Raw genomic sequence first — 16632 nt, forward strand, 5'->3', positions numbered from 1 at the left:
TAGTCATTTCCAGGCCAAACACATTCTACTGTTTATTACACGTTACATTCTTAAATAAAAATGCGTCACATAACATTTTTGCATAGATATCTTACAATATACCAATTTAAAAAAGAATTATGAAACAGACCAGTAACAAAAATAAATTTTTTTCTTCATTAATAATTTTGTAACATTAACATACCACCATCATATAATACAAATCATATTTTATTTAAATCTTAAGACTTTTTGTACAGCAAAAAAAGACAACGTAATATATTCATATATAAAAAAAAAAGACTAAAAAAAAGTAACAAAAAAAACAAAACAAAAAACCCCACAAAATCATAAAAGGGAGAACGGAGAGCTATAAATTGGGTATTTCCGAGATATAGGAGAAATACCATAAAAGGCCTGAGAGAATATAATTGAGGGTCTCTCCATAAGCACTTGATCGACACGCCTGGCCAAAATAAGACAGAAAAATCCTAAAATTATAGTGCAAAATTAAATTCCTTCAAGCAATTTTTTTCCCCAAGTTTGAAAAGCATTCAGAATTTTTTCATAATTGCATTTTTATATTTAAGCACACAAGTGCTTTTAAAATGTGCAATCCAAATTAGCAATACATCTTGGCAATGTAGAGGGAGACAACACATCAAGGACCAGGTTACTGAAACCATGCAGAGCCTTAGGACAATTTATGGTCCATTTATCTAAATGGACAATAATTTGTCTTATGTAAAGATGATATTGTGTATACCAATAATTTCACAGGCCTTATATGTATATGTATGTGTATAATTATATATATTATACATACACACAAATACAGTAATAAGCTTTATGCATACAATTACTTGTAATTTATCAACAATGCTAACTGCAAATGTATCATATGAAATGATACCACTTCGCAATATAGCCACCTTGACAAATCCATTACATTCCTTCAGCTGTTTTGGTCCTGAATAAGAAACTTTAGTTTATATCACAAGAAAGCGGATAACTTTTAGCAAAGCAACATAAAAAGAGTAATTTAAGGCCAAATGTCTTCTTATAGTTTTATTTGTAAATTTGAATATCTGAAGAAAAAAAAAAAACCCTGTCTAGTACCAGAAATGTGTGTACAACATCAACTGTGCATGGACTAGTAAAACATTTTTTTTTCTCAGAAAAAAAATTTAAAGACTGAAAATGTAGTTTTAAATGATTCACTTCAAATTGGTTATTTTTGCGTATTAATAAATAGATTGTAGTGACAGTACATCCCAGTTGATAAACTTTATAGCTTCATTTATAAGAAGCTTTAAAAACATTTCTGGAAAAATATTGTACTTGGTCTTTAAAAAACGGGTGATAGTTAACTAAATGGTATCGCCAACTATAACCATAAGAATATAACATGATATTAATATACAGCAAGACAATGTATTTTGAAACTAAAAAAAAAAATGATGGCATTTAGTGGTTTTGTACTGAAGAAGGGAATTTGAATAGCGCATTACCAGCTTCTGATAAGAGGGGGGAAAAAAGATCCACTGAAATGTTTCACTGTTGAAAGAAAACACTGACACTCCGAGCTGCATTGAAAGTTAAGTCTGATATGGAATTGTATTAATTCTTTAACCAGTTAAAGTGAATGAATAAAGCATATCAGAGTGTATACACAACAAAAAAGGAATACAAAATTAATGTATGCAAGACCACATTGTTCTCAGAATACCTTGGCAAAATGATATTGGACTCTACATTAAATAAAGCACAAGTTGGGTGCAACTGTATTAGCAGATATTATAAACTAAACTACCCACAAAACATTAGGTGTCACCATTAAGTAAGTTCTAAGAAAGACAGTAGTTACAGTATAACAGTATAGTCAGTATTTTCTAGATATAACAGTTTATTAAAAATTCTGAATGGTCTCCAACTTTTTTGCACACACAAAATAGGCCTGAAAGGGAGTGTTTAAAGGAATTATTCTGTGTTAACTTTCCAGTGCCGCAAGACCTAGCAATACATTGCATTGCTGGTCCTTCTCTTATATTACGGAGTTAATAAAAATGAAATCGCTTCAGGATTCTACATAATCTATCTATCTAGACAACTCCACTCTTGGGATTAAAAATAAGGCAGCAGAAATATCCCCATCTCATTGAATATCTGCTTACCAAGAGTTACCAATAGGTAAGTTCACAAAGCACGCAATTGCATTCTCTTTCATTCACCCGAGGAAGGCGGAGGGCATCCCACCTTCTCAGCTCCTCTGGTCTCAATACAAGATTGAAAAAAGTGCAACATTTACGGAATACTACACTAGGCTTCATCTTAAAGTGATCATTTTAGGGTACACTTAGGAGGGGGAGGAAAAGGAGCCAAGACCCAGCAAGCAAATGGGTGAAACCTTAATACATTGACAATTTTCCCCTTAGCTGACTGGGAATGTGAAGTATGTTGAATATATATCAGAGAGATGTGAGGATTCTTGTAATGATTGGTGGATGCCACCAGCCCCTCTAAGAAATAGCAGGCTATTTAGAGCATAAAGATTTTCACTAATTGACATAAAAGGGCTTCCTGAAGCTTTATCTCTGTTCTTTGTGAAATGCACATAGGAATAAAACATACTAGGAATTGTTGTATTACCAGTTCTTTACAACCATAGGCAAATTTACACTAAAACGTCAGATTGAGAGCAGGAAATTCAAATTAATGCAAATTAAATTCATTTTTGTCTATGGAACATAAACACTGAATTAGCAGAATAGAGTCACATCTTTATAAAATGTGTTAACTGCAGACATGATACACCTCACGCTGGAAGGGTCCCCTTATTGTAGGAGATCTGTCAGGTGGAACAGACCAGCATCATAGGATATATCAAACATTTGAAGGTAAATCATTTTATAAGGGCTGGTTTTAAATAACCAATTGTCTGTTTATATTTTGCATTTTTGTTGATAAATTACACTGTATATCAAGTGGGAGAAGAAACAATTCAATTTCTCAGAACTGCCTTTGACACATACCAATACAGTTTAACTGCTGTCAGAAAAGCTACCGGACGGGTCATTAAGCCTTTACGGAGTTGACTTACTATACTGTAGTCGTTCTGGAAAAACGTATATAAAATTTCTGTCTACACAAGTAGGTAATATTAACAAATGATTAGGTGGACAATTGCGCTTGTATTGTTGTTTTGCCATATATGATTCTATAAAAAATGTTGCCAATCCCCCCAAGTCTATGTATGTTATGACAACAACCTTCATGTAGAGGAATGCGATTTTTACACATCTGCTTGGGTGAGTGGCAGGTCCAAGTGCTGTAGCAGGGCAATACCAACCTCCAATCTTAGTTAGCGAAGGATTCATTTTAAATACAAAGCAAAATACCTCACCCTAAGAGGGGGATTCAATTGCCTGTGTAGTCCCATCAAAGCCTTGCGTGATGAGACTTTTTGGGGTACTAAAATATTGCCGATTTTACTTACCTACCGTAAACCCAGAAATGCACGCAGACACACATCACGCAAGGCTCCAATGGGGCATCACAAGTAACCGAATTTCTCCATAGGTAGGAAATGCATGATTTAATGATACAGTTCCAATATATGTCTGTAAATGGAGTCTATATCCAAATCTCTCCACACCATCTGGTGGTATTGCAGTTTAAGTTTAAAATGATCCTCCTCTCAGCTCCACCACTTCATCAGAAAATACTTTATAATATAGTAATATATTAAAGTTGTTTTTTGTTTTTAAAAGCCTATCTGTTGCAAATGATTCCAGCAGCTGGTCTCATGGGTGTATTATTCTAATTACTATGTTTTTTTACACAATATCAAAAAAAATGGTGTATATATATATAGTGTGCACTATAAAAAATAAAATACACATATGAGAAGAGAATCAGCTACCCACACATCAGGAAACATTTCCAACAGATACTATTTCACATTTAAGGGAGGAAGCTTTTTGCAATTTGCTGGACAAATGCATGAAGCAGCCAAGAAAACTCATAATATTAATGATGAAATTGAAGAGCTGAACTGTACAATAATGAACCAATCTTTCTGTTCAGATCCATTTCACTCTGCCATAAAGTAATTTAAGACGCCCGATACAGTACAAAATAGACGCAGTCAAAAAAAGGTCTTAATGCACTAACCGGGTTTTTTTTTGGGATATAGTTTATCATTGTGATATCCTAACGTTCCATTAAACTAGAGTAAATGGCTAGCTGAAAATTTTGGTGGAGTCAGTCTATATCCAGTATGGCTAACAATGAAAGGGATATGGTTAAAGAACATTTAAACGGTTTATTATTCCATTGTAACTAAACATTTTAAAGTAAGGTTTTAAGCAAAATTTTAACTGTGCATAAAGAAAGGTTTTGACTGTGCTGATGGTGAGCTGTAAAATTGTTTGATAGGTAGGAGGTAGAATTGACTAAATATTATGTTATTTATTATCCACTTTAAAGAACTATTAAACCCAAAATACACGCTGTCCTATGTAAAAGTGCCCATAGTAACACTCAGAAATATATGCAAATGAACTAGAGAGGTATAGCACTGACAAGCCCCAAACACCACCATGCTGTTCACTCAGGGCTTTATGCAATTTGCATCATGTTATGCTTTGTCCTGTCAGCTTGCTGACATGAGTCACATGGTCATGCCCCCAACCACACCTTTTCATAGATTACCTCAGAAACTCCCGAACATGAGGTATGAAAAGTGCAAGCTATTGTTCTCTGTGAGAGACAAAAAGTCTTCTATGCCTACAAACAACAACTTCTCAGATATATTCTGTTACGTTAAATTCTTGAAACATTTACATATATGAATGCTAAAAGTAGCTTTTTATAATATACAAGACAACTTGCATCGTATATCTAGTGGTTTACAGATTCTTCTACATTATGAAGGTGCATTACTTAGGATGGAAAATTTATATTACAGACAAAAATACATAGATTTTTTTTTTTTTTTTAAATATAGCGGACATGGGCTCTAGTCCCAAAGCATCAAAGTAATATATGCATCACAAAAAAAATCCTATTAACTATACTCTAATTTGGTGTTCCCCGATGATGATCTTTAAACTAGCCCCTGGGAAGTAATGCATTTCAAATTCTCTCTGCATGGTCATTGGCGAATAGAGTGTCTGCTTGTTGTGGGCTACTGAAATATGGCAATTTTTCTGTTTACAAATGAATTATACACATGATGATTTTGTATAATTTGATCATTACATTGCCAATTAATATTTTCTTTCTTTTGTTCTACACATGGCATTAGAAAAATTCAGTGCACACAAATAACAAATTGAGCGACTTAAAATCTGGAATTGTAGGCTAAAACGAGAAAACATATATGGCAAAACAACATTTTTGAGCTGTCCACATATCTTGAACTTTTGCTTGGCAGTTTGACAAAGAATCAACTAGTGTACTTAACTTAGCATGGCACTAAACTGGGATTTTATCCTGTTAAATGATCACAATTATCTTTACAACTTAATGGCATGTTTAAGTAATCCGTTTTAAAGAAATTGCAGTTCTGTTATTACCAAAAACAAACAAAAAAGAACAAACTTTTAAATGTATCAAAAAACGTGATGGTCTAAAGCAGTAAAATCAACGCATTTGCATATTATGCAAGACTCACTGCTTAAACCTATAAGTGAACAAAGTGTAATTCTTAACAAAATGCTTCCTTAAAAAAAATGTGCCTACAAAACTGGGAGGGCCAATACTGATCTACATAATCTTACCCTGGAAAGAGCTTGAGATAGTGCTAAATATAATAATGTCATTTATGGGCAAACAATACATTAAATAAATCTTAAATTATGTTCCACATTCCTAAAATTTGCATACACAATGGTATACTTGAGCTGGTGGGAAGAGAATGGATGGAACCATTTTTAACTGAATTATTTCCCCTACTTCTAAATGCTCTTCAATCAACTACATGTGATAAAAATATGTACAATGAAGGTGCCTTTTGAAATGCAGTAAACTAGCATTTAACTTTCCTATAATGTTTTAAAGATTACACTGTTATTATCAATGTTTCAATGGTTTTTTCACAATATTAAAAACCCATCAAAATGGCCATAACTTTAAAATATGTATATCTAGTATGCAGAAGCAGAGGACTACAAGGATTGTCGACAAGCAGTGCTCCAGGTATAGTAAGTACGTTTTGATTTTTAAATCTTTGGAATCAAACATTTTCTCTTTCTTCCTTCATCAGATTCTTCAGAACACCTGAAATGATCTTGGGTTTTGGTCTCAGGTCATGTTAAACATCCCACCCCTACCAAAAACAATGAAAATGAAAACAAAAATATTAAGGGATGAAAGGATTTTTAGGCAAGTTTCACATCTCATTATTAAGAGAATTTTAAAAATCCTTTAGAAACCAGAGGGATCGATCAACGGAAAATCTTGACCCACTTGCAGCTTTAGGCTTAAGCCTCAAGTGCCATGGCTGCTCTTTTATTTATTAATCTATTCCTTCGGTTTTAAGTATCAAACATTTAAAGTGTTTTTGTGTTCTTTCTTTTTTTATTGTATATTTTTTGTTTTGTTTTGTTTTTTTTTTACGTTTTTGTCTTTTATTTATTTTTTTTTGTAATTTTTTTGAATTTTTTTTTATGCTTAACAGTCAAGGAGTCAAAACAAGTTAAAAAGAGGCCAGCCGGCTGGGGTAAAAGAGCTGCGTTCATCTGGAGAAAGTGGAATCAAATGTGCAATTTTACTAGCTGCTTAGGGGTGGTCCCAGAATATACAAAATATACAACCTGTTCCCCACCACATCTATTTGAATTGACCCCATGATATGGTCTGATTGGCAGTCTTTGGCGCAAAGACCAATGACAACTGACTTGAGTTTTATGTACATGGATACTCTGTTAACTATGCATTCATGGGTAAAGATTAGATTTATATGACTCTTGATCTTACCAACAAAAGGTCACATTAGACCTGTAGTTCGTAATATCTGAAATAACCCTGTGGAACCCCACCAATAACCTGGCTAAATGCTAAGAATGTTTACCCATTTGGACACTTTATAGTTAAGCAGGTCCAATGAATGACTTCAGTAAACATGGAAGGGTCTGCCTTTTGAACAGTAATGGTCAATATCAACTTGCTTTAAGTGTCCTCCTTTACCTAATGTTTGTATGGTTTAATATATTTGGCTTTATTTTGTTGCTGTCTTTAGACACTCAAAACTTCATATTTAGTACAAAATGCAGCTGCTCTGGAAATAACATCAAGTTTCTAACTAGTTATATTGTTAGGAGTAGAAGTCAATGATCAAGCACAAGGTTTGGAAAGTTCTGTGGGAGAAGGCTTGCTGCCTATTAGATGTTAAGAGCCGAATCTAGGTTGCTGGTCCAATTCAAGCTAAGTGTCCAGATGGAGATTAAAAAGTTCAAAAGGATACTTGTCCATGGATAGAAAGAAATAAAACAGAGCTCTAAACAAGCCTTTCAAATGAAACAAAAAGGTAAAAAAAAACAACAACAGGTCACTGAAATAATAAACATTGAAAGGTTGTTCAACCTTTGGAAGTGTGCACACTGGTGATGGGAGTGCTCTCATTAAACAAACAAGCTCCCTTCTCAGTCAGTATTGGCGGCTTTTAACAAGTTCCTAGTGCATAACGTGTACAACAGCCAACAAAAGTAAAAATAAATAAGGTTGGGGAATTCTATGAGTGCTCCTCCATCCACACGTCCTTCTGAAAAATAGACCTAACAATCGCAGAAATGGTTTCAATGTTTTGACCCCACCAGTCTAGAGCCTGTAAGGCCTACGGCATTGAGTTAAAAATTATCTTAGAAGCTCCATAATGAGGACAAATCAGAGGAGACCAACAGCTGGCAGGATCCTGGCAGATCTAGAACTCTTCATGATCATGAGTCTTCAGATATAAACGTTACCCCGTAGGCTCGAAAACTGAGGTTTGGTGTCCTAGATCGAATCTGTCTTCTCACTCGAGTAACATTTTGAAAGAAAAATATTAGTGCTACAACAATGCAACTCGAAGGTGGCTTTTTAGCAGCTTCTGAGTTTCAATAAAGTGAGTTCTTCAGAGCCCCATGGCTGTCCGCTGGCAGGAAGTCTTATTCTCTTAGTTTCCATGGTAACATGTAAGAGCACCCGGTATGAAACGGTTCTTGAATCACTAAACTCTCGACCATTCTGTGCCTCTCTCAGGCTGGGGGGTAAGGCATAACAAACAGACTTATCTTGTATATTTGAGCATGTGACGGTGCATGAACATTTGATATGGATTTTTGTGTACAGAGTTTTACATGTAGAAATGTTCTCTATGTCCTGCAGTATCATGGACATAAACACAAGTGTTCAATGCAACCCTTGGTCCTCCCAAGAGCATTTACTGCTTTGAAATGTCCTTAGATATGTCTCTTCATATGTAGGGCAAGGTGGTCAGACCTGGAAAAACACCTAAAGCAAAGCAGATGAAAGAGAGAATTATTAATGCTGATTATGTATATCATTTTTTTTATCCACCCATTAAGCAGCATTTAAGTTTGCAATATAAAAATACATTTTATGCAAGAAACCACTTTCATATTAACCAGAAAGTTTCCACTGCAATATCAGTCTTTATTTGGAAAGTACTCTAGCAGATTTGTCAACAATATCAAGGTCTGCATTGTTTATATAATACTACAGAACATTAAACATTTTAATTATTATTATGCAAAACAGCAATAGGGACAGACGCAACATGCACTCTAGTAGTGGTACAAAGAATGACTGCACCTCGCACCACAGTTCTGGTCATAGAAATGAAAAGGTAATTACAAAAGTTTTCAGAATCACACTCATGTCTTTATTATACCATAAGGATCAATGATCCCTGTGGTCACCTCCATTACTCTTGTGTGTTACACCTATGAAAGGGGCATAGCAAATCCACATCCCGGTGAATGAGTCCTCGACAGCGAACAAAGGACCATTTAGAAGCCACAGAGACAGATGAAAGGCACGTATGCTGGAATTGTAATTCCTTTGTCCTTTTAGTTCTTATGGATGGTTCAGATTAAATTAACAGCAGCAGCATGGATTAGGTGCTCACTTTCATTATTATTATTGTTTATTTATAGAGTATCACCATATTCTACAGCGCTGTACAGAGAATATTTGTCCTGAGCATCTATGCCAGCCACATTGGTGGTTACAGCCCAAATTCCCTAACAGACTAGCCAATGCACATTAGACACACAGACAGGGGGGCATTTTTAGTCAGCAGCCAACTAACATACCATGTGTTCAACAGTTACATGATCGACATTTATATGGTCAACACCATGATATAGACAGGGTTGGAAAGTGGACAATAACACTGACAGTATTATTAGGTCGACGATTGAAATGTAGACAGTATTATTAGGTCAACAATAATATCCATAACCCTCACCATATAATACAGTCTATATTTTAATTATTGACCTAATAATACTGTCTACATTAAAGTTGCTAACCTAATAATGCAGTAGAATTTTGAACTGTCGACCTAATGTCAACTTTCTAAATGTCGACTAAATGAATGTTTAGCCGTAGACCGCATACCCCTAGTAGAGTGTTGGAGGAAAATGGAGAACGCATGGGCTGTGAACACTGCACTGGCCTGGCAAGAAGCAGACGGCGAGTGCCGTCTACACTGTGATACAGGTGAATTCCTGACACCTTTCCTGGATCCTCTATCTCGCATTGACAACCAGTGCTAACAGTATATTTTTCTGTCTGCCATTGTGCAGGATTAAGAGATCGCTGTTCCACCATTTTTATAGTGCCAGGATGTTATCACAGGAACTTAAATTTACAAAACAGAAAGATTTTTCTGTCCTTTAACAAAATATTTCAATTCCAAATTAGAAAATTTGTAACATACAGGACCCCTTTCTGCTTCAACCAAGTTACATGAATGTTTTATTAGATATTCTCCATTCTTTACCCCCCTCCCCACACTCCACCACTGCCCAGTGCCTTCTGCTCCTTTAGAACCATCTGTTGAGGATCCATTAGCCTGAGTCTGAAAGCTTCCATAACCTTAATGTCCTCCCAGAAAGATTTCCTCAGGCATTGCTTTAAGACTCTGGATTTTCTCTTTCCGCTCTAAACTAATGCACTTTATTTCATTAGGACAACAATTAACAGGGTGCTGACTTTACTGCCATCTAGACAATACAATGTATGTGCTTTGAATTTCAACAGTCCTCATAAAAACCTAATGGTAGCCGCAGCACTATGACACTTGGATCCATTTTAACATTGAATCTTTAAAATTCCTAATTTAGCATGTTGTTTAACTCTGTATGCACTTTTTTCTTTATCGGAAAAATTACACGTAAATCTGACTTTTGAAAATATTTAAATGCATTGAAAGTGTCCATATTTTTAAAATGTCATTTCTCATATTTAATTTTTAATTACTACACATTCCTTTTTTTGCAAGGTGGCTTTAAAAGGTTTAGTTACTGGTTGAATGCTCTCTATAGATCGCAATGCAGGATGGACAATAAATAAACATGAAAAAAAACCAAAGTTAGACTGAAATGTTTAATGAAAATAAAAAAGGTCTGATGACCATAGTTTCCCTTTAAGCCATGTAAACTGAAAATAAGCCATTCAGCTACTAAACAGCACAATGTATCTTTGCAGCAAACAATTTCATTAACTCTTCCACACAACTATGTAGAAAGCTATTTTTATATAAACAGTCTGCTTTAACACTTTCATTTCCAGAGAGCACAACTTCATGCTTAATAGGAATGAATATAAGAAATTCCTGTTCCTGCTTAAGCCACAGCCATCGCCAGTAATGCGATGGTCGCTTATGGTGCACACTTGTTACACTAGTATATTAAAAAGGGCTTTTTAGCTGTGTGGCAGTCCATCAATAAAGGTGAACATGCAGCCCTACACCAACATACAGCTATTTTGGAGAACAGGTTATGATTAGCTGCGCATATACCAAAAAACAAGAGCCATCAAATTATATTTTTTACCCATTCACTGCAATAAATCAGAAATAATAGATTTCTCCATCAGTGAATAGGTAATAAGCCATCCAATAGCAACATTACTATTAAGCCCATCTCTGCATACACACTCAGAAGTCTGGTATTCAAGGCTGGAAATTAGCTGTGGCTCAAGTAGAGGGGCTGAAAGTAACCCCAAAATAGGACAACTAATTAAGGCATTGTCAAGCTCAAATGACAGGTGTTCAATTTAGAGGTTTAATTGAAGGTCACTGACAGAGATTACTGGTTTGTAGATACAAAGGGGGTCACTTCTATTAAGTTTATGTTCTATGCCTAGTTAATGACCGATGTAGCTGCATTTGTACTCTGCCTACCCTTAACTTATGTCTCGCAGTGCAGTAGAACTGCCCATGTGCTGAAGGGCCTTGCACTAGGAGAACAACAGGAAGTCAGGAGAAGCACAAACTACTTTAACGTTTGGCCCTTTATAAATCAGAACCTTTTTTGATTTCTTACTAAGAACTTCATGCATTCATTAACCCAGGAAGGAAAGTATGGATACTATCTGTATTTTAGCTGTCCTTATTAGTGACATATAAAACATACAATAGACTGGAATATTAGAGCTATACTGCAGGTAAGATAAAACTAAAGTGGTAGTTAATGCCACATTCAAGCCTTGGTTAAAAAAGACCCTTTTGTGCCACACAAATCTCTGTAATCGCACGTTTGTCCCGTCACAACCATAAAGACCCACATAGATATGATGTGCTTTCAGAACCACTCCAAGCAGACAGGTCAATGTGTAAAGTTACTCCCTGATCCACTTACTGGTATTAGGAATCCTGTGCACCCCACCATCGTGAATCACAAAGCAGTGTGTAGGCGTGGAGAAGCGAGTGAAATGAGAGAGAATAGACAGCAGGCGTCAGTTAAAAGAGAGACTGACAGAGGAGTGTAATGGGAGAGATTTAATTACCTCAGAATAACTGTATAACCAGAGATAGTGGCAAAGCCAATTAAATTGGATATTAGCCCCGCAGAGGAGGGGCGAGTGAAAACAGCCTGAGAAAGAACATGCTGTAGAGAGCATGGAAAAGGTTTGGTGTCAGGCCGTGTGGAATTACTGATCCCAATCAGAAGAGCTGTGCAGCATCTAGAAGGTTAAAAGGGTTAACCCTTTAAGTACTGTGCAGGAGAAGATAAGAAAGACATTTTGTAACCATATTCAAGTGTATATTCGGTACTTACCGTATATACTCGTGCACATTTTTTATGCTGAAAAAGCACCCCCTCGGCTTATACACGAGTCAACAGCTTAAATCCCGCAGTGGAACGCATGTGCGTTCCACTGACAGGAGGTTCGGCATTTGGAACGCAAACTTGCGTTCCACTGCAGAAGTAAGTGAAAGATCTCTCTCTCTCGATAATAGCAACATGTTTTCATGGGGACCTGCGACATAAGGCACATACACTTCCCCACATGCCTTCTTCATGTCAGCCAGCGTCGTCGGTATGAATTTTCATGGAGCATCTGCATTTTTCAGTAGTAATGAAGTCCTTTGTTTATAAGCAGCATTGTATGGAGCTCTAGAACATTTCTGAACAAGTGCAGATCCTGAAGGTTACAGTTTTATTTCCTATAAATTGGTATTCTAAGTATTTGTTTACTCTGCCTGACTTGTCCTGAAGTTTGAGTTGTATGCTCTTCTGAATAGTGTACTACAGTGTCTTAAAAAGTGTTAGTGTTATTTGATGTTAGTGTTAGCGATTGATTTGGCATTATGGTATATTAGAACAGTCTATCCTGCAAACAGAGTGGTGTTGGGTCAGCTGACAAGTTTTTTTTATTAAAGAAATTTACCAGTAGCTGCTGCATTTCCCAGCCTAGGCTTATTACTCGAGTCAATAAATTTTCCCAATTTTTTGTGGTAAAATTAGGTGCCTCGGCTTATATTCGGGTCGGCTTATACTCAAGTATATACGGTATTTTACGGTTTGTAACCGAAGTATTTTGCTGCAGTGGAGAAGACATGTAAATAAAGCATTGCTATATTGCAAGAGAGGGTCTGAAGCACAACTCACAGTGACAACTATTGCACTGCATCCCCATGCAACAAAACCTGTGTCCATTTTTAACAGACATTACTGTTAAACTAGCATATGCGACATTCTGACATGCATATGCGGGAGAGAGGAGGCAAACAGGGGACGTAAAGTTCCCAGTGTTCATCTCTTCAACCATACTTTGTCCAACCTGCGGCCCAGCACGCCTGTAAATGTGGCCCAGAAGGAGTTTTGGTTGTGGCAAGGGGACAGCGCTGTTAATGGAAAAAAATCCTGCAAAAAAAAAAAGAAAAGAAAATACTTACCTTGCGGTCACGTCAGCTGGTACTCCGGCTCCCTCCCTTGTCTCCTCCTCCGTGCGGTGGTCACAGTGAATGTCGGGCGTGATGTCATCACGCCCAACATCCATTGCGGAGCGCAGCACAGAGGAGTCACCCGCGCGAGAAGAACAATCAGCAGCACAGAATTGGAGAAAAGAAGAGAAGAGGACAGGAGAACAAGCCGATTAAAAGGTAAGTTAAGGGGGATTTTTTTTATTATTTCAAGGGACGCTGACCAGTGAATAAAAGTCACCTGGTCCTGGAGCATCATGGACCTTATCTCCTTGCTACATACTTCTACTTGTAATACTAATGGGGCATTATATATTATTATTTTTGGCCCAGTATAAGTTGTTATCCCTTAACGAACATAGTGGTGTAATTAGCAAAACAGGTCACAATTTGGGGTCACAGTGATGTATATGTCAGGTACCGCAGGCCTGGTCAGGGCACCCTGATATACAATGCCTGGCTTAAAAGCACTTTATTAATATTGCATCGAAACAATACAAAAAGTAATTATAGTATAATAACTAGAGAGGATTTTTTTAACAGGGCGATTGAAAGGTAAGTATAGGGGGATTTGAAAACAAAGTTATATATATATATATATATATATATATATATATATATATATATATATATATATATATATATATATATATATATATATAAAACTTTTTTTCTCATATATATATATATATATATATATATATATATATATATATATATATATATATATATATATATATATATATATATATATATATATATATATATAAAACTATGTTTTCTATGGTTTTTTGGATGATCAGCTATCGTTATTGTTAGTGTATCTTATGTGTGGCCCAAACCAACTCGTCGTCTTCCAATGTGGCCCAGGGAAGCTAAAAGGTTGGACACCCCTGCTTTAGACCTTCATCAGCACACTGCTCAATATGCTGATAAAAGAGAAGTTGCATAGTGAATTCATCATTAAAAACTGATGCATGTATTAATGTATGAAGAAGCAGCAGCAATGACACAAAAACACATTTGGGATTGCCAATGTTACATGGTTAAAGGCTGAATCACATAAAGGAAAATGTGGACAAGTAGTAAAGTACAGTTAAAATGTTTTTCGGCAACATTGAACGCTTCCTTAGTTGAACATATGAGTTGGCATATCCATATTCAACTGCCTTCAATCACCCCAAAAGTCAATGTTTGTAATTACCTTTGGCTGACTGCATATATAATTAACTCCCTCCTATACCAACAGTATGTAACGGACACCACAGATTGTAAGTTTTTGTGATCCTGTCCTTCTCTACCTTTTGTATTACTTTGTATTTCAATGCATTTATCCCATGTAAACAGTTAGTGTACTGTACAGTTCTGCACTCTACAAATGATCAATGCTTCTATGCATTCGTTTTGTAGGTATTTATAAAAGTAATTACCAAAATCCTGCGTTATAATGGAACAATTTTCAGCGACCTGTTTAAAGACTCCTACATTGGCTGCCAAACAGTTCAATATTTTTTGACAAGAATATTGTTAAATTAAAAATAGAGTCTTCCTTTGGCTACTGAAGTGGCCATTGTAAAGGATGGCTTGATCACAAATATATAGCTGTACAAATAACGGTTCAATGTTTATTTTACCTGCAAGTAGGGGACGTGATGCAGGGATCAAAGACACCGCTCAAAAGCACTAAAAGCTTAACATTAAAACTAGCAGAAACATTTCTTTGCATAGATTGCCCCATCTACCTGATATGAGATGTATGTCATGGAAGGATGCTTATCCTTAGCAACATTTCTTGTTAAAAGTAAGAATGGAATGAAAAAGAAAAATCAGAAGCAATAGAGTAAAACAGGCCATTATTTACTAGCTGGCTTAAGGCCAAGGTTCTATGAAAAGTACTGTAAAAAATGTAGATATCAAAGGCAGCCAAGGGGTTTTTCTCATCTAAAAAGAAGCATTCAGCTAATGGGTAATTAGCACAATCTAGGTCCCACTGAATTAACTTCTGTTATGTTCTAACATCTCTACACGCTACAGAAGAGCTGGACATAACCAGTCACAAGGTCAATGAGGAAATGCCCCTTTATGATCAGAGCATGCTGTCCCTTGTATGCTGTAATTACAAAGTGCTATAGAACACTGTATAATGCTACAGTGGTGGGGGAGGAAAATGGATTAGTGCATACTCTGTGGGCAAGGTATATTTATGCAGGGCTATAATCTGGTCTATTTTACGCATGAGCACATGGCTCCTGAAATGTATGGTGTCACAGGCTGGTATATTTATGTGTAGGACACATGTTGGTATGTGTCCAATGTAAGGAGAAATGACTAGTGTAATGTGTGTTGACGTGGCTGGTATATTGTGTGTGTGAGTACACATCTCTGACACATAGAGCCCGAGTCATTAAGGGAAGTAAAGCAAAAGAATTAGTAAATGTTCTCCGCGACAAACCATGTTTGAATGCAAAGGGTGCAAAATAGTTTATTATTTTGCACATAAGATAAATACTGACTGTTTTTTCACATAGCACACAAATACTTCATAGCTTTATTTTTACACCAAAATTTAAAGCTGATCTAGGACATGTCCTATACCAACTATGAATCTGTCCCCACATTTTAAATTTACCTCCCCCTCCAATGAAACATGGTTTTGCCCAAGTGCAAAGTTACTCCTTTTTTATGCTTTGTTCTCCTTAATGACTCAGTCCCATAGTGTGTACTTAGACTTTACATAAACATTGCTGACTTCTAACATTTGTCCTTGCCTCTAAACTTTTTGGAGTTATTTGTCAGGGCCTATACTACAGTCACAGTAGTTATAAAAAAGCAGTATAATATAGCACAGGCGGTTTGTGGTCTTTGCCACCAAATGCAGATGGTCTGTGTAGGGGACTATATATGCTATATATAACTATATATAAACTATATATAACTATATGCACTGACAATATAGTTATATATAGTTTTTTGTTACAGTTTCCCTTTAGTATTTTTTTTTTAAATTGCTATTGTCCTTTCTAAGTTCAAATACTTCACTAAAAGTCCACAGAAAAGAGATCCGTTTTTGGAGGGAATTTAATTGCCTGCGATAAGCTGCTGGACGTAATAGCCATGTTCGGCTGTGCTCATTTCTGCATACTACGATACCCAAAACACCCCAGTTTAGCCTGCACAGCTCTATGGGGTGCAAGGGAAAGCCTGTGATGTTA

At 36.1% G+C, this 16632-nt stretch overlaps 1 protein-coding gene across 2 annotated transcripts in view; it reads right to left on the reverse strand.

Moving 5' to 3' along the window:
- Positions 1-7176: 7176 nt before the first annotated feature.
- KLF7 (KLF transcription factor 7) overlaps positions 7177-16632 on the reverse strand; it is a 92869-nt gene continuing 83413 nt past the window's right edge. For both annotated transcript variants that reach the window (XM_075180221.1, XM_075180220.1), the window contains exon 4: positions 7177-8475. In XM_075180221.1, the coding sequence (XP_075036322.1) occupies positions 8438-8475 (38 nt within the window). In that variant the 3' untranslated portion in view covers positions 7177-8437. The remainder of the gene's footprint in view (positions 8476-16632) is intronic.

This window comes from Mixophyes fleayi, chromosome 7 (assembly GCF_038048845.1).
Source record: "Mixophyes fleayi isolate aMixFle1 chromosome 7, aMixFle1.hap1, whole genome shotgun sequence".
NCBI lineage: Eukaryota > Metazoa > Chordata > Amphibia > Anura > Limnodynastidae > Mixophyes > Mixophyes fleayi.